Source organism: Cetorhinus maximus, chromosome 24 (genome assembly GCF_964194155.1).
Source record: "Cetorhinus maximus chromosome 24, sCetMax3.hap1.1, whole genome shotgun sequence".
Taxonomy (NCBI): Eukaryota; Metazoa; Chordata; class Chondrichthyes; order Lamniformes; family Cetorhinidae; genus Cetorhinus; species Cetorhinus maximus.
In genome coordinates, this window is record NC_135902.1 from 23,757,534 (window position 1) to 23,776,244 (window position 18,711).

The window sequence follows — 18,711 nt, forward strand, 5'->3', positions numbered from 1 at the left end:
CCATTCGGGTTCATACCATATTCATATATGGTTTTCTGATTGGTCATCTAGACTGACCATCAAATCAGTCCTGCATTTCTATTGGATTGTACTAATCGGATTTTAAACTGAGTTGATTGGATGACGGGGCTTGTTCCTGAGCCACTGGGTGGCGAGTAGGCGGGGCTTGTTACACGCAGTGGCGGTTTGGAGAGGAGCGCGCGCGCTCGCCCGCCCATTCGCCGGCGGGAGCAGTGGTACCTCAGGTCTTTGTCCCAGGCGGATCCCCACTCCCCCAGATCCGTGCCCCTGGTGGACACACACCCCCCTCCCTCTCCCACACCCGTTCACTGGGTCCACTTAGGAGTGGCCGAGTCGGGGTTTTGCCTGATTCTGTGATTGCGGCCCAGGTAGGATCAGCCTTTAGTTAATTATTTCAGTGCCCCCATATCATTCCCTACGCACTCTTTATCAATATACTCATTATATATAAATGTACAGTTAGTTTATAGTTTACCACGCTTTACACATATATTCACCTCAACGCGGATTTATATATGCATGCGTTTATATGGCACATAATGAAATTCATGGTACCTTTACTGCTGCAACCATCTTACTTTAGGCCAGGCATGATTCCTTCCATTGGAGTTAAAAGCAAATTGTGTTTAACTAATTTGCTTGAGTTTTTGATATATCAGAGCGGGTAGATGAGGGTAATTCGATTAATGTGGCTGGTGTACATGGCCTGCCAAATGTATTTGATAAAGTACTGCATAACAGGCTTGTGAGCAAAGTTGAAGCCCATGGGAATAAAAGGGACAGTGTTAGCATAGCTGTCTGGAAACAGAATAGTGAGGAACAGTTGTTTTTCAGACTGGAGCGAGTTGTAAAGTGGGGTTCCTCAAAGGACCACTGTTTTTCAAAAGGGAATTAGATAAGTGTTTGAAGAGAGCAAATTTGTTAGGTGTTATGAATTCAAGGCTTTGTAAGATGATTGTTTTGGGACAAGGTAAAATGGGGTAGTGAAGAGAGTCATGTGACCTGTTCCAAATTCTACCTGGCAACTAGCCTGGATGACTTGGTCATATGATGACAGGAGGGCCCATGGTGAGACCTACTAGGAGCAAAGTATAAAACGTTTACACTTAAAAACAAAGGCAAGAGCAGCTATGGTGACTGTAGATAGACTTTCAGTCTCCGAACCTTTTGGACTGAAAAGGAGAGAAATATCTGAGTCAAAAGCTGTGTGGTCAGCGGAGAGAATAAGGCTGTGTGTTCTCTGAGAGCTAACAATCAAAAATGTAGGAGGAAGGGCGGTCTTTGGTGAAAGAAACATAAACCGAGGCAATCTAAGAAACCTGGATGATTCACCCTGATGTGGCCGGGGAGTGGGCCGGTTGGGGGAGGAGGATTGTGGGGAAGAATCACTGGAGTGGGCTTTATTGCTGGTACTTGGTTTGAGACTTCTCCAAAAACTGAGCAATGTGAGAGAAATGCCTTATGAAGGTCATTCAATGCTATGACTTGGCAAAACATGGAGAAGCAAACCTATTGGAATTTGGGAGTGATGTTGGACTGGTTCCTGTAAAAACTGCAATTCTGTGGAGGGCAGATAGTGAAGTATAACTGGTGTGGGGTTTTCAGTTGTTTAAAAAGTTAAAGATGGGATATTTTTTCTGTACTTTATAGTACTATTTGCTAAATAAGTAGGGTTTAGTCAATGTTGTTTGATTTGTAACAGTAGAAGCCTTAATTTTAAATCTTGTCATGTAATTCTTTTAAGTTGGTCACAGGGAATCCAAAAGTTCTCTGTCTCTACAGGATCGTAACAAGGTTACAGGGAAAGGACAGGGGAGGGCCATTTGTTGAGTTCTTGCAGAGAGCTGGCATGGACACAACATGCATAAAAGGGGAGGTGGTGGCGTAGTGGTATTGTTACTGGACCAGTAATCCAGAGACCCCAGGGTAATGCTCCGGGGGTCCTTGATTGCTCTCGACTCCTGCCATGGCAGATGGTGGAATTTGAATTCAATAAAAATCTGGAACTAAAAGCCTAATGATGACCATTAAACCATTGTCGATTGTTGTAAAAACACACCTGGTTCACTAATGTCCATTAGGGAAGGAAATCTGCTGTCCTACACGTGACTCCAGACACACAGCAATGTGGTTGACTCTTAAATTCCCTCTAAACAAGAGCAGTTAGGGATGGGCAATAAATTCTGGCCTAGCCAACGATGCCCACATCCCATGAATGAATTTTTTAAAAAAAGCTGAATGGTCTCTATGATTCTTGCTGCCTCCTGTGCTATAATTTCCATATTTAAATACCAGTTCTATTGAGCAAAGGCTGCTTTTAGTTACTTGTGACTTTCCAATTCACCTGAAATTTTTCTGAATGGACATTTTATTTGACACATTCGTTCATATACTTAAAGATTAGTTAGAAAATTGTTCACTCCATTCCAATACACTAAAGGAAATGCTTTTCAGTAATCAATCAGTATCTTTGTGAGGTGCCAGAAAACTGAGCAGCAAAGAGCCTCTTCATACAGCCTCCAACTCTAATTCATTCTTTCTAGGGACATCATAATAGATTCCCACCTACCTATAAGCTCCCAGTTTTTGCATGCACTTTAGCATTACCTGATTACTATTTCCTTGCTTAGCTCTCCTTGGAAATGCCCTGCAATAAGGGACATTTTTTAAAAATTTAATTTTTAAAAAAGCTGCTAAATGTAGATTGCTGCTGTTTTACTCCCAGCCCAAGACAGGATTAGCGGATAACCACAGAACTGGTCCTCCTTCCTCCGGGTTCCACCAGAATGAATTGCTGTCCTACTTAACGATCTCTGTCAAGACTAATAACTTTTAAAGAGAGAGGAATTTTCCCAGTGACCAACTTCAAGGATTGCATTGCAAAATTTCACATTGTAAGACTTTTACTGTAGCCAACATTAAAATCGACATGGACTAAACATTACTTAGTAGGGAGCTAATACAGAAAAACTACAGAAAAGAAATTTGTTTGTAACAACGCAATCCGAAACTCCATGCTGCATTTATACATTACACTACACTCTCTGTGGACATGTAGTCTGAATTAAAAGCCCGAAGCTTCTCTTGGCTCTAACATGATCTCTTCTCCCTGCCATCACCAGGGTGAATCTTCCAGTGTCTTTTTAAACAAAATCCCCTTCGCTCAACCCTATGAGGATAATCAAATTGACCTGCCGTTGTGAGGTACTTTCTGGTGATTCTGTGATCTTTAACTCTTCATAATTTTTGTTTCCTTGAACATGGGATCCCTCCCGATTAGCCCCATGCTTGGTGGTTACCCCAAAAGCAGTTCTTTTCTTCTGCTTAACATAGCAGCACTGGTTTTAGGTCTTCCTCCCCGAACTCTTGGCTTGACTCAGTCTGGCAACAGTAAGGTCAGCTGCCCCTTCCTTTGTGTCCAGGTGTTAAAGCTGGCACCTTAGTCAATAGTTTTTGGCCTGGGCCCTTGTCCCCATGACAATCAGACCACATGGCCTGGTCTCTTGGCAGAACTAGTATGAAGTCATATGGGTTTGTCTCTGGGCAGAACTAGTAAGAAATCACACCCCCTGTTCTTCAAAATACTCCATTTTACCTTAAAATAACATAACCATCTTATAAAATCCAGCAGTCGTAACACCCTAACTAGGCCCTCTGTGACTTTGAATGTTCGAGTATTGTTTATAAATATCAATGGCTATGCTCCTCTCTCAAACCAAGTTTCTGATCATTCATTCATACATCTTTTGGCTGCTTCTGAATGCAATTTTTGATGTTCTCTGCAAGACTTTTAATCGTGATGGCTCATGGTGACCTTTTCATCTTTGAGCCTTGGGTGTGTTAGATGGACTAACCAACAAATTACTCTCTTTGGTTAATTCAGAATGCAGGAAGGGAGTGTTGAGGAAGAGAATCTGCTGAAGCTGAGCTATGTTGTTAGGGTAGAGTGCCTGACTGTGTGCCTCTAATCTATGCTGTATTTGACCTGGAAGTGCTAGATACAGATACTGGATGTCTGTAGTGGGAAGTATTCTATTCCTCAGCACAAGCATTTTTCACCTTGAGCAGCACAAAATGTACCAAAAGGTCTGTAGAACCCTCTATTTATGCCACTTTCATATTTTTTTCTATTTGAGGTTTGATAGCTTGGAGTTAACCGGGGATGCTGTGGTGTGATGATGGAAGAAGAAGCTAGTGACACTGACTTAAATAATGATTCACTCGAGCTGCCCATTTTCAGCTTCACTGGCCTTCGAAGCCACACAGCCTATGATGGCATGCTGGATTCAGTTGTCATAGAAGACTCAGTCCCTGAAAGCTGTGACCCTCTGGCCAAAACTAGGTGTTCTCAGTGGAATCTCAGCCATTCTGTTAAGTGCTTGCCTAAGGAAGTAGTAACAGTTGTGAGTAGTGAGAGTGATGGTGATGAGGATCTAATTATTCCTTTATATGATAGACTGAGGACAAAGCTCACTGGGAACCAAAATGTTGAGAAGCCTGATCACTCAATTTCTAAATTTAGTCGGGAAAATTCCAGCCATAATTCTGTGCTTGAGGCTTCAATTCCCAATAACCCTCAACTTAACCAAATCGATCCTGAAATTAAGAAGACTGATGTTGTGCTCAATAAGGACCAAACCACAGGAACTACATTCATTAAACAGAGAGCTTTTGCTTCACGCTCTACATGGGACATTTCAGACTCAGATGAGGGAGATCAAGTGTGCATGTTGCAACCAACAAAATTACATGATCCTCATTTAAATTCAGCTCAACTGAGTGTTAGGAATGTGCCATCTTCCAAGGAAGTCGCATCAGATCAGTCCCACCCACAGAAAAAAATTAAGCGGAATGTAGCAGAAATAGAAAAGGCTCAACAGGAGGCACTGAGAAAACGTCAAGAACGAGAGCAGCAGCGAGCAGAGAAGGAAATTATTCGTCAGCAACGGGAAGAAGAAAAAGTGATGAGAAAGGAGTTAGCTGGCGTTGAGAAGATGTTGAGACCAGGGGAATGTCTGAAACACATGTTGATCTCCATTGATCCAGGTGAGTGGTTTTTTAAAAAAAAAGTTTGGATGTAATGAGAAAGCAATGATAGTTATTAGATCAGGGCTTAAGTTAGCCTTTGTTAAAAAAACTTATGCCATTTAATAACAATGCAAATACATTTTGAAGCTCTTGATTATAGAGTAGTTACAGCGCAGAAGGTCATTCAGCCCATTGTATGTGCCAGCTCTCTGCAAGAGCAACTCAGCTAGTGCCACTCCCCCACCGTTTCTCTGTAACCCTTCAAGTTTTTTTCAGATAATTGTCCAATTTCCTTTTGAAAGCCACAGTTGAATCTGCCTCCACATTCTTGGGCAGTGCATTCCAGATCCTAATCACTCATTGTGAAAGTAAGTTTTTCCTCATGTGGCCATTGCTGCTTTTGCCACTTGCCTTAAATTGGTGTCATCTGGTTCTCGATCCTTCTGCCATCGAGGGCGGTTTCTCCTTATCTACTCTTGTCCGGACCCATGGTGATTTTGGTCACCCTGTATTCATGTTTCCACTTCAGCTCGGCTTCTCTAGCCCTTATCTGGTTGGTTTCTTGAGCTTCATCCTACCTAAGCTCCGACTCATTCAAACCTCAGCCACCTGCGTTATATGAAATTCCTGTAATATGAAGTGCCTCTTGGCTTCCACTAGCCCTCTGTCTTTGATGCATGTCCTTCAGTCACTCCTGAATTAATTTCAAAAGCTTTGTTTGCATTCAGAAGTTCCTCTGTGGACTCATCTCACCTTACCTTCTATTTCTTAGCTTGTACCCTGTCTTTGAGCCATTGTGAGTTGGCTGCACCTCTGGCCTTTCAATTCCAGTCTGTTCAATATTCTCCCACCACTGCCTCTTCCATTTCACTACTGGTGGCCGAGCCATAAAATCATCAACCCTCTGCATATGGCATTCTTTTCCTAACCCCTTCAGCTTGTTATAATCTCTCCCCGCCTTCAAAAATCTCAATGCTCCTTCATTCACTTCCCCTAAATTCTTACTGCTGCTCCAGTTCAGTTCTACCTCATCCTCAGTGATATGCTTTGGGGTATTTCACTATATTAGAAATGCTGTATACATACAAGTTGTTAGATTTAATGCTATGCATATAGTGTTGTTAATCATCATGTACAGTGTATCTAGTATGGATGCTACTACATCCCTAAAGGCTATTCCAGAATCCTGAGTTGGACACAGACACTTTTTTTTTGTTTTTCTTCCCATCTACCGCTCTGACCTAGTTAGTACCACACTTACCTCCTGGGCCAAAATGTTGAAATCCTGTCTAGGACTTGACCATGGCACTGCTGCATTGTCTTGCCATCCATCATTTGAGATGTAGAACTGAGGACCATTTGCCTGCTCCTAATTAACAACAGTCACATACTGCTCCAAAAGTAATTTAGGAGAAGGTTTCTTAAAATTACATTTAAATTTAACATTTTTGAAATTGTTAATTGGTGACAGGAGTGCAATACCCAGCATTTTTTTCCCAATACCTTGATGAAACCTGCCAATTGCTGCTGCACATATGAGCATGATGTGTATCTGTTTCACTGCACAGGGCTGCTTCAGGTAGAAGGAGGTGGACAATTGCTGAGTACTCTACAGGCCATGGAGGTTAGCTGTGTAATAGAAAATCAGACTATTCCCCACAGTGTGACCTGGAGGAGACAAACTCGCATTGTAGGGCAGCAGATGGTATGTGATATTTGTGTGTTCTGCATGTTGGGGTTGGAAAAACTGAAGTTAACTGATGAATTATTCTCATATCCAGAATATGTAGTGGACTTAGGAATTCCTAAAAATGAGAAAATATCACATTGAAAATTTTGTCTGCTATCTATGAAGCTTTACATCGATCAAGATGTAGGGATGCTGCAATTGTCCACACCTCATGAGTGAGAGGAGAACAGTTCAGCTGGGGTTCTGCTCCTGACTACACTATCCAGTGGCTTGTGCATTTTGGATAAAGACTGATTGGGTTCAATTATGATGTTGCAGTATCACGACCACAGTGGGAACCGGTTGCTATTCACGATTTAACTTGTGCTCAGTTGCATGTGAGTGGAGGACAGTCAGAACACTTGGAGGCATGATCAAAACATAACTTGAGGAAACTTTTGCTTCTGTGTCTCTGATCCTTTGGTAGTTCACCCTTTATTCTCCTGGTTTATGTACTGGCTCAGTGCCATAGGAAATAGGAGCAGGAGTAGGCCATTTGGCCTGTTGAGCCTGCTCTCCCATTCAAACAGATCATGGCTGATCATTTACTTCTTCACCATTTTTCTTCACTATCCCCATATCCCTTGATGTCATAAGTATCCATGAATTTGTCGATTTTTGTCTTGAACATGTTCAATGATTGAGCTTCCACCGCCCTCTGGGGTAGAGAATTCCAAAGGTCCATTCACCCTCTGAATGAAGAAATTCAGATGGGAAGAATGTTTTTTTGGCTTGACAGCAGCATCCTGTCACACAAATGAGTAATATGGTATATGAATTTCAGTGCCGGCGTGATGGCACATATGTGGGCCATACGCCCTAACGACTGGTGGATCGTATCAAACATCACGTCCCTTCGGTTGTTCGCAACAAAGTACAAACCATTTCCAACCACCCACCCCGTGCTTGCAAAACTCAAAAAAAAGTAGTGTCCAATTAGATGTGATTCCATGATTAGGCAACAGTTGCTAAACAATCCTCATTGTGCTAAGAATTACACTGAAAATCAGTTTAAGATTATCAGTGGGGCTCGCAGTGTGACTCACTTACCCATGCTAGAAGCTACATATATTCCCACACAGGGCCCTGTCCTTTGCAGACAGGTGGAGTATGTCTACGCATTGTGCCTTTTTCAGCTAAACAGAAGCTTGGGCAACAGCCATTCCCTCATTCATTCCCCATGGCAGTGCCTTGACCTGCCTGGTTTGAAATTGAACAAAAACTTGGCAGTTAACTGTTCCCTGGTGCATTCTCCATGGCAATACCTCTATTAATGAGCCCATTTGCCAACCAACCAGTACCCTCTTCTCATGCAGCATAAATTGTTGTTCCCTTTACTATTGGTATTCTTGTGAAAATGTCCTGATGAGTGCAAGATGAAAAGCTTCAACAGCATGTCTCTTTTCTCTGCAATGCTCAAATTCTGTACTTCCAAACGACTTTTATCTAAGTATGCAACTTCACATTTAATTACTTTTGAGTATATTGGATCCATTTCCCCTGCATCTCCAGATGCTGGTTTAATCTATTTTCTTTGTTTAAGACCCTGACTGCTGCACATTATTATAGCTCTGCAAATTGTATAACTGCGTTCTCCAAGTGACATAAACTGAAGGTGGAGCCCAGCACACATCTCTGAGGGATCCCACTCATCAGGCCCTGTTAGGAAAGGTCCCAATTTAAAGCACCCTTTTTCTGATGCTCCTTCAGTTAACTTGTGATCTGTCTTTCAACATTTCCCTTCACACCTACTTGAAATCATGTGTTTGTCTTGCAGGAATTTCACCATCTAAAACAAAAATTGTGTCCAATCTTATTGGATCTCTAGGTCTAGTGGCCACCGCCACTGCTGTTAGATGCTACCAAGACCTACATGGATGTTCAGTGTCCTGGGATTGCCTGTCGCACCCAATCTTTTTTAATCGCTTTTATAATTAGTCTGATCTTTTATTCTCCTGTCCGAGCATCACTCCCATTTGGGGTCCTCAGTTCTCCATCCAACTTTTTCTATTGATGTAACCCCATTTTCCCCCCAGAAGATGAGGCCAAGAGGGCTCCTTACTGCCCTGCTTTCTCCTCTTACAATCTTCAAGCTTTTAAAACCTCAATAATTTGGTGCTTTACCTTGCATGCTTTTTTTTTTTCATTTGAACCTTGATGTCTTGCCCTTTGGCTTCGTCACTTTCCCATAATGAAAAATTGCTGAGAAAAGAAACATGTCTAAGCTTTCCGTCTTGCACTAATCAGGACACTCAGAGAAATACCAATATAAGGGGGAAAACAACAATTTATACTGTGTGAAGAGTATGTTGATTGGTTAGCAAGTGGTGTTGCCATGGAGAATGCACCACTGGTGACTGATGGTTAACTGCCAAGCTGCCTGATTTAAATTTCAAACAATGCTCGGCAGTTAACTGTCAGTCACCATCAGTGGTGCATTCTCTATGGCAACGCCACTTGCTAACCGATCAACACACTCTTCACACAGTATAAATTGTTTTTTTCCCCCTTATATTGGTATTCCTCTGAGTGTCCTGATGAGTGCAAGACGAAAAGCTTAGACATCTCTTTTTTTCAGCAATACTCAAGCTCTGTACTACTAAACGACTATAATGAAAAATAAAAATCTCAGTTCAACAGTTGATGTATCTGCAGCCTGTACAATGGACTCACAGGCTGGCTCAACATCAGCCATTTTGTAACTTGTTTCTATACTTTGATAATAAAATGTGTCCTGGAAACTATCTTACAGAATGAAAAGACAGACTGGGTGGATGAGCTTCATGTTCTGATCTACATTCCACTGGAGGAGTTTGTTTCTATGGTTCACAACTATAAACAGGTAACATTACACATTAAAATTGTATACATTTTCATGTGTTTCAGCCCTCTGACGCCTAGAATGGCCAAAGTCAGGCACTCAAATGCTTCTCATAGTTTGGTTGTTTTCTAGAATTCACATTTTTTTTTAATAGTCATAGAGGTCTACAGCACAGAAAAAGGCCCTTCGGCCCATCGAGTCTCTGCTGGTCAAACAAGTACCGAACTATTCTAATCCCATTTTCTAGCACTAGGCCCATAGCCTTGAATGCCATGGCATCGCAAGTGCACATCCAAATACTTCTTAAATGTTATGAGGGTTTCTGTCTCTACCACCCGTCCAGGCAGTGAGTTCCAGATTCCCACCACCCTCTGGGTGAAAAAATTCTTCCTCACGTCATCTCTAAATCTCCTGCCCCTTACCTTAAATCTATGCCCCCTGGTTATTGATCCCTCCACCAAGGGGAAATGTTCCTTCTTGTCTACCCTATCTATGCCCCTCATAATTTTATACACCTCAATCATGTCCCCCTCAATCTCCTCTGCTCCAGGGAAAATAAACCCAGTATATCCAATCTCTCCTCAACTAAAACTCTCCAGCCCAGGCAGCATCCTGGTAAATCTCCTCTGCACTCTCTCTCGTGCAATCACATTCTTCCTATACGGATTCCAGAACTGCACGCAGTACTCTAGCTGTGGCCTAACTGGTGTTTTATACAGTTCCAGCATAACCTCCCTGCTCTTATATTCCACGCCTCGGCTAATAAAGGCAAGTATCCCATACGCCTCCTTAACCTTATCTACCTGTCCTGCTACCTTAAGGGATTGGTGGACACCAAGGTCTCTCTGATACTCGGTACTTCCCAGGGTCCTACCATTCCTGTGCCTTGTTTGTCCTGCCCAAGTGCATCACCTCACACTTAATGTTTAGAATCAATTTTATTAGTAATTTCTGCCTTGACCAGAAGCCCCAGAAATCAAACACTGCCACCTCTCTTCAAAAAAATGCCCCAGAAATCAATTGTTTACTTCATTTAAAATCATGCCAGTTAGATTTGGTTTTTTCCAACCAGTTTCACCTGCAATTTCTGGCTAACAGGCCTGGCAAAAACTTTCCAGATGGCCCGGTGAGAATACAAGATCTTGGGTTTGATTCCTGCTCTCTATCAAGACAGCTGATTTCAGCTAGAAAATCAGGTGTCCCCCAGGCTAATGAGGGAAAAAATATCAACTCTGGCGCGCTCTCCCTATTTATAACTAGTGACTGCTGGTAAAGAGCACGTGTGAGCACCAAGTGAAGATTAGATTAGGCTGTGATGCCCTACATGGATGAATAGCCTATTAACACTTTCTGGCTAGGCTCATGCCTGAAGAATGGCCAATTGGTGATACACCTTCACCTGAGTCAATGAGATAAGAAACCTGATCCTAGCCTCCGGCCAGGCAAGGTCATAGTGAACCTCTTGCAGCAATGGCAGATTCAGGTTTTAGTCTTTCTCGGAAAAAATATCTAAACTATGTTAACTTCATTTGATGCATTAAGATTACGTGCAAAACACTGAGGAACAAAAAGAATTGCTGAATACATTTTCCAAAACACTAATACAAATCCTACAGTCTAATGTAATAAAAGCAGAATTTGATGGGAAGAAATAGCTGTTAGTTTCTGCTTTCAGATAGAATACGTGCCATAAAACACCATTAAAATTCTTGGAATTCCATGTAATTAAGCAACATTAGTGGTCCCTGTTGGAACTAAAATAGCCTGGCGATAAAGGATCGAACACTGGAACCTAGTGTTTAACCAATTTAAACCTTCCCTCTAAAGTGGACATAAAAGATCCCACGGCGCAATTTGACAGAATGACAGGGAAGATATCTCCAGCTAATATTTACCCATTGATTTATACAAAAATGGATTACTTTTCCATTATCACATTGCAGTTTGTGGGAGGGTGGTGTGTGCAAATTGGCTGTTACATTTCCAACATTACAACATTGACTACATTCCAAAAGTACTTCATTGGCTGTAAAGTGCTTTGGGATGTTCTGAGACTGTGAAAGTTGTGTTGTCGTCTTCATAAACATTTATCTATAGAGACACACGTTGTGTATTGTGCACCTCCAACCAGCAGCTGCACTTTGTGCCTGCTCCAAATTGTATTATATATAAATGTGTATATAGATATATGTAAGTATATCTGCACAAGTCCCCAATGAGTACCCAACACCTGACCACAATTAACAGTCCTAGTTATAACACTCATTAAACAGGCACGCTTCCCTATTATTTCCCATCCAGGAAGTGAAAGGTGCTGTTACTGAAGGCCAGGTGACATTACAGAGTTTTGCTCTTGATATCCTCCAGAAAAGTGCTAAGAGAGTTCCATGTTTGGTTGTTGTGGAATTGGAAAAGTACTTCAGGTGAGAACTGTATTGAATCTTTTTTGAAGTGTTATCTTATACCCTAAAGCAGCCTTTGTGTGCTGCAGCTCTGCCATCCTTTCAGACTGAGGAAAATAGTTGTATTTTTGAGGAGTAGATCCATAGTTAATGTGGTTAGTGGAGATTGAAGTCTGATTTAAAAAGTAACCCAGTTGTTTTTAAATGATGCCCGCCCTGAGGCTGAGCCAGGAGATATTCCTTGAGATCAGCTACTTCTTACTGGTTCACTGTCAGTGGCTGACTTCAAAAGCAACAATGCATGCTCCTCTGCACTGAAACACAGGAACTGTCATAAAACCAAATGTTACTCCCTACACCAGGATCTTTTATTTTCTGCAATAACCTTTGATGTGGCAACTTATAAAATGCCTTCTGGACATCTAAGTACGGTACATCCGTTGGTTCCCCTTTAAGCACAGCACATGTGACTCCTTCAAAGAACTCCAGCAAATTGGTTAAACATGAATTCCTTTTCACAAAACCATATTGACTCTGCCTGATTGCCACAAAATTTTCTAAGTGCCCTGCCTTAAAATCTTTAATAACTTCTGACATTTTCTCTACAACAGATGTTAAGCTGACTGGCCTGTGGTTTCCTGATCAGATCATTTCGCACACTATATCTCACAAACTCATGAATGGGCCCAAGGCTGTAACTTTTCACAGAATCTCACAGGGCAGAAGAGGCCCTTCAGCCCATCAAGTCTGCACCGACACGTGAGAAACACCCGACCTACCTACCTAATCCCATTTACCAGCACTTGGCCCATAGCCTTGAATGTTATGATGTGCCAGGTACTCATCCAGGTACTTTTTAAACGATGTGAGGCAACCCGCCTCCACCACCCTCCCAGGCAGTGCATTCCAGACCGTCACCACCCTCTGGGTAAAAAAGTTTTTCCCCACATGCCCCCCACCAAAACCTCCTGCCCCCTCCTTGAACTTATGCCCCCTTGTGACTGACCCTTCAACTAAGGGGAACAGCTGCTCCCTATCCACCCTGTCCAGTCACCCCTCAGTCTTCTCTGCTCCAATGAAAACAACCCAAGTCTATCCAACCTCTCTTCATAACTTAAATGTTTCATCCCAGGCAACATCCTGATGAATCTCCTCTGCACCTCCTCCAGTGCCATCACATCCTTCCTATAATGTGGCGACCAGAACTGCACACAGTACTCCAGCTGTGGTCCGACCAAGGTTCTATACAACTCCAACATGACCTCTCTACTTTTGTAATCTATGCCTCGATTGATAAAGGCAAGTGTCCCATATGCCTTTTTCACCACCCCACTAACATGCCCCTCCGCTTTCAGGGATCTATGGACACGCATGCCAAGGTCCCTTTTGTTCCTCAGACTTCCTAGTGTCATGCCGTTCATTGAATACTCCCTTGTCGAATTACTCCTTCCAGAGTGTATCACCTCACTTTTCAGGGTTAAATTCCATCTGCCACTTATCTGCCCATTTGACCACCCCGTCTATATCTTCCTGTAGCCCAAGACACTCAACCTCACTGTTAACCGCCCGGACAATCTTTATGTCATCCGCAAACTTACTAATCCTACCCCCCACATCGTCATCTATGTCGTTTATATAAATGACAAATAATAGGGGACCGAGCACAGATCCCTGTGGTACGCCCCTGGACACTGGCTTCCAGTCACTAAAGCATCCCTCTGTCATCACCCTCTGTCTCCTGCAACTAAGCTAATTTTGAATCCACCTTATCAAATAACCCTGTATCCCATGTGCCTTTGCCTTCTTTATAAATCTCCCATGTGGGACCTTGTCAAAGGCTTTGCTGAAATCCATATAAACTACATCAACTGCACTACCCTCATCTACACACCTGGTCACCACCTCAAAAAATTCAATCTAATTTGTTAGGCATGACCTCCCTCTGACAAAGCCATGCTGACTATCCCTGACCAAACCTGAAAGGTGCCCAGTCTACCTCAGATTACCTTGGAAGGGCAAGGTATCTGAAAAATTTGATCAACAAGTGAAGTTTCACGCTGCTGCTATGCAGTAGCAACATGAGTGATACTTGCCACTAACAGGATGTTGCCGTCAAGCCAAAAAGATGTTCTGCCTATCTCTCAAATGAGTAATGTGGTATGTGAACTTCATTGCCGGTGTGATGCTAAGTATTTTAGGCCGTACATCCTGAAGACTGGCGGATCGTATCAAACAACATGTCCGAGCCGCTGTATGCAATGGGCAAGTTACAGACTGTACCCAACCAGCCTTTGCTTGCAAAACTCAAGCACATCCAACATTAGATGTGATTCTGTGATTGGACAACATTTGCTAAATAATCCTGAGTGTGCTAACAAATGCAGTGGCAACTAATTTGATTCAGTCAGGCTCACAGTGTACTGGAACAGTGTACAGTACATGCTCAGAGTTGGGGGAGGAACTTGCAGTGAGGAGGTGGGGGGGAAGGATTCAGTCCCATGTATGTACCAATGGCATAGGTAAGACTAGGAAAGGGGTCCTGCATTGTTAATGAGGAGCTAGGCACCAAATTAAGCAGAACATCAAAGGTAATAATCTCTGTATTTGGTAGTACAGAACTTGGGTATTGCTGAAAAAGAAAGACATGTCTTGCACTCATCAGGACACTTTGCAAGAATACCAATATAAGGAGAAAGCAACAATTTATACGTATAAAAAGAGTGCTGATTGCTTGGCAGGTGGACTCTGATCGATAGAGGCGTTGCCATGGAGACTGCACCAGTGATGGGGACTGACAGTTAATTGCCAAGCATTGTTTGAAATTTAAACCAGGCAACTTGGACCTGATCGGTCAAGGCATTGCCCTGAGGAATGAGTCAGCGAATGGCTGTCACTTATTTTGTTTAGCTGAAACAGGCGTAATGTGCTTACATGTTCTTTCTCTCTGCAAGGAACAGTGCCCTGTGATTAATATATATAGCTTCCAGTACACGCAAATGACTCATTCCTCAGGGCAATGCCTTGACCGATCAGGTCCAAGTTGCCTGGTTTAAATTTCAAACAATGCTTGGCAATTAACTGTCAGTCCCCATCACTGTTGTAGTCTCCATGGCAACATCTCTACCGATCAGACTCCACCTGCCAAGCAATCAGCACTCCATATACAGTATAAATTGTTGTTTTCTCCTTATATTGGTATTTTTGCAAAGTGTCCTGATGAGTGCAAGACAAAAAGCTTTGACATGTCTTTCTTTTTCAGCAATATCCAAGTTCTGTACTACCAAATGCAGAGATTATTACCTTTGAGGTTCTGCTTAATTTGGTGCCTAGCTCCTCATTGACTATGCAGGACCCCTCCTAGTCTTACCTATGCCATTGGTACGTACATGGACCTGGATGACTGAATCCTTCCTCTCCGCCCCTCACTGCAAATTCCTCCCCAACCCTGAGCAAATGTCTCAAACCCTGGCGCCAGGCAGGCAACACAACCTTTTGTATTCTTGCTCTTGCTGCAGGGAACAGTGTCAATTCACCTTGCTATACTGTCCCCTATAGTACCAGTACATTCCTTTTTGCTCCCCCCACTTGAATGGCTTCCTGTACCATGGTGCCATGACTGGTCAGCTCATCCATCCTGCAGCCTCCACTCTCATCCAAACAAGTTGAAAGAACCTCAAACCTGTGGACGGAAGCAAAGGCGGATGCTCCTGCCCTCTTGAGTCCCCTTACGTGCCTCACTCACAGTCACACTCCCCTGCCCCTGACCACTGACCAAATCATAAGATCCTGTCTTAAGAGGTGTGCAAAGTATTCAGTCTCCCCCTCCCTGATGTGTGCGCAGCTCAGCCTGCAGCTCAATGACTGAGTCAAAGCTCCTCAAGCCGCAAACACTTATGCGGACGTGTTTGCCCTGAATCACACTGGCATCCAGGAGCACCCACATGCTGTAGCTGACACATTGCCTGCCCTGCCATTTTTAATGTGTTTTTATTAACTACTAAAATTATTGTACTCAATTCTTTTCCTTTTGTTTATATATTTTAACCTTACCACCAGTTTGTATTCTTTTCAAACTTTAGGAATAGGACATACCTTAACCACGCACCAAATATAAACAGCTAGCTTCTACCCCTGTAGTAGAGCAAGAACCAATTCCTACAGGGTGAAAAAGTTACATAAGGCAAAAGAGCCCCTGCTTCCCTTCCTCACCTAACTCCCTTAAATGCCCAATTCCAGCATTCCATGCTAAGTCATACTGAAATGTCTGTTTATATATCCTTCTGAAATTAAGGAGTTAGCTAACCCTAGTTAAAAGCTGGTTTAGGCTACTTTCCTTAATTAGCTAACTTTGCTGCTCTTCTAGTAGAGCCCTGAAAACCTGCTTAAGGCTGGGAAATTTAGCATTTAGACAGTAAATTTCAGTTAAATGCTCAATACAAACAAAATTAGACTTTTACAAAGAGATTAACACTCCTTTACTCACCCAAACTGCCAGCAATCAATTTCAGCTAGGCCAGCAACTGTGACCTGACTGTTGGTCTCAGCACCTCTGGGCTAAAAAGAAGCAAGACTACTGATCGCTATTCAGTGACCTGTGCTGGTATTTGTACATGACTGGATGCAGATACTGTAGGATTTAGCTGTGATGTTATCTAAGATTGAATAGTTTGCTGATAATTGCTAGGAATACATGTTATGAATTGAATGACATCTAGCTTTTAGCTAGAGCAGGAGAAATGGAAAATGAAAACATTTTCTCTTTTGTTTCTGCAGGCCACAGAAGAAGCACAGGTCACAGCGGACAGCGTCCAGTGAAGAACGAGACAAGCAGAGAAAGGCAAAGGGCTTTGATCAGCATATGCCTCTGATATCACGAGTGGATGTAGAAGTAGTGAGTTTTCACTGGCTTCAGGGACAAGCTGTTGCTTTGATTTCACAAAGCATCAATGTAGTAGCTCAGCAGAGATTACACAAACTATATCATTAGGAAGCAAAAGACTATGGTGAGAAACTGAAACAAAAACCATAAGCTCAGCAAACAATCATAGATCAGGCAGCATCTGTGGGGAGCACAGGGGAGTTAGCACTAGGTATGGGCTCTTTGTCCTGAACATTATCCTATCTGTTGTCTCCACACACATGCTACCTGAACTGCTTAGTGTTTCCAGTATCTTGTGTTTTTTTGTTATTTGTATATTTATTTCCCTTCAGTACCTCACTAGTGATGGGAAGTATTGGTAGGCTATTTGACCATGGAGTCCATCTTTGCTCAGTCTGATTCTGTCTTTGAGATGTTTTATGTTAAAGCTGCTATATAATGCAGGCTATTGTTGTCCCTGCTTGCTGAGATTAGCTAGCTCACTAGAGACCAGGGGAATATCCATGAAAAAAAACCAGTCAGGCCCAATTGCAGTTCACTTTGGACAGTACACATGTATTTTCAATTGGGTCAGCAGGGCTCAGTCATTAGTTTTGCTGCTGTCAAATAGCCTATTGGTCTAGACAAGTTACCTGAAACCTGTGGAACTTTTTGTGTGAAAATAAATATCCTTCAGGATAGGAGAAATAGAGTTTAAAAACAATTCTATTGTATATCATTGAGCCTGATTTAAAATCATTGTGTAGAATTCTTACTTGCTTTTCCTCCTTGTCTCAGGCTCTCGTGCACTTGCAGCTGTCTGTCGGGGCTCAGCTCCAATTGTTGGAGACTTGGAAGGAGTTTGCAGATTTTATCAGCATGTTCACCAAAGCTGTGGCTGAGGCCCCATTCAAGTAAGCTTGAGCAGAATTTTCAGCAACAAAAATGTGTTCTTTGAAATGACAGCACCAAATCAATTCCCATTGTGTACGATCAGACAGCATAAAATTTCCCTCACTTAGAAACTAAATTCGCACTCCCTCTCCAAGCATCTTCAGGGTGGCTGGTGTGGGAAGTGGAAAAGTTCACAATGATGAGATAATGGGCTTCCTCCTGAAGCAGAATGAGGATGTGGGGTGATGGACATGATTGCTATGGTGGAATAGTTTGCTAATGCTTATGAAGAATGTGATAGCTAAAGGCTCCCTGCACCCTTGGAACAGTGTCCCATAGTCAGAGCCTTGAAGGGAAAAAACAAACCAGAGCAGTTGTTGTGATATTTGCTTGTAACATGACTGTCTAATTAGCTTTTTAATTGAGTGCCACAAATGATTTTTTGAATCTTTCTCAAAAAACAATAGCGGTGGCACACATCAATTAGTTAGCCATGGGGCACTTCACAGGAAACTGCATTACTAAAAATATTGGTCCAAATCCTCCGCTCTCTGGATTGTTGGAAGTGGGACGTATGTTGGGAGATGCACGTCAGGATCCTGCGCAAGTCCTGATGCTTGACATATGTGGAAATTGCCTGGGATGTTCCGCAAATGTCACCGAACCTGAGCTTAGGGCGGATATTTGGGCCACATACGCAGGCCTTAGCTGAATACTTGCCCCCACCCCAACTTGACCCGACTACCCCCCACCAGACCAGTCATGACTACCCACCCCCGAACACCCAATTACCTCCTCCAACCAGCTAACTACCCCCCTACCCACCAATCACACGCCTACCCAAGGACTGGATCTTGTAAAACTTCTGCCTGAATATGGCAACTCTGGTCATTTAAAAAAAATGGCGTGTCTTTTCCTTCCCTGGCTCCCTTGACTTGCCCTGGAGTGCCTGCCCTGA

At 42.8% G+C, this 18,711-nt stretch overlaps 1 protein-coding gene across 2 annotated transcripts in view; it reads left to right on the top strand.

Annotated features, from left to right (window-relative positions):
* Positions 1 to 180: 180 nt before the first annotated feature.
* Positions 181 to 18,711, top strand: part of eme1 (essential meiotic structure-specific endonuclease 1) — a 27,935-nt gene continuing 9,404 nt past the window's right edge. The window contains exons 1-8 of one of the 2 annotated variants that reach the window (XM_078570873.1): positions 217 to 389; positions 3,144 to 3,225; positions 4,158 to 5,067; positions 6,618 to 6,754; positions 9,531 to 9,620; positions 11,901 to 12,022; positions 16,775 to 16,892; positions 17,658 to 17,773. In XM_078570873.1, the coding sequence (XP_078426999.1) occupies positions 4,197 to 5,067; positions 6,618 to 6,754; positions 9,531 to 9,620; positions 11,901 to 12,022; positions 16,775 to 16,892; positions 17,658 to 17,773 (1,454 nt within the window). In that variant the 5' untranslated portion in view covers positions 217 to 389; positions 3,144 to 3,225; positions 4,158 to 4,196. Of the gene's footprint in view, positions 390 to 3,143; positions 3,226 to 4,157; positions 5,068 to 6,617; positions 6,755 to 9,530; positions 9,621 to 11,900; positions 12,023 to 16,774; positions 16,893 to 17,657; positions 17,774 to 18,711 lie in introns of both variants that reach the window. The other variant, XM_078570872.1, reaches the window with a different exon arrangement.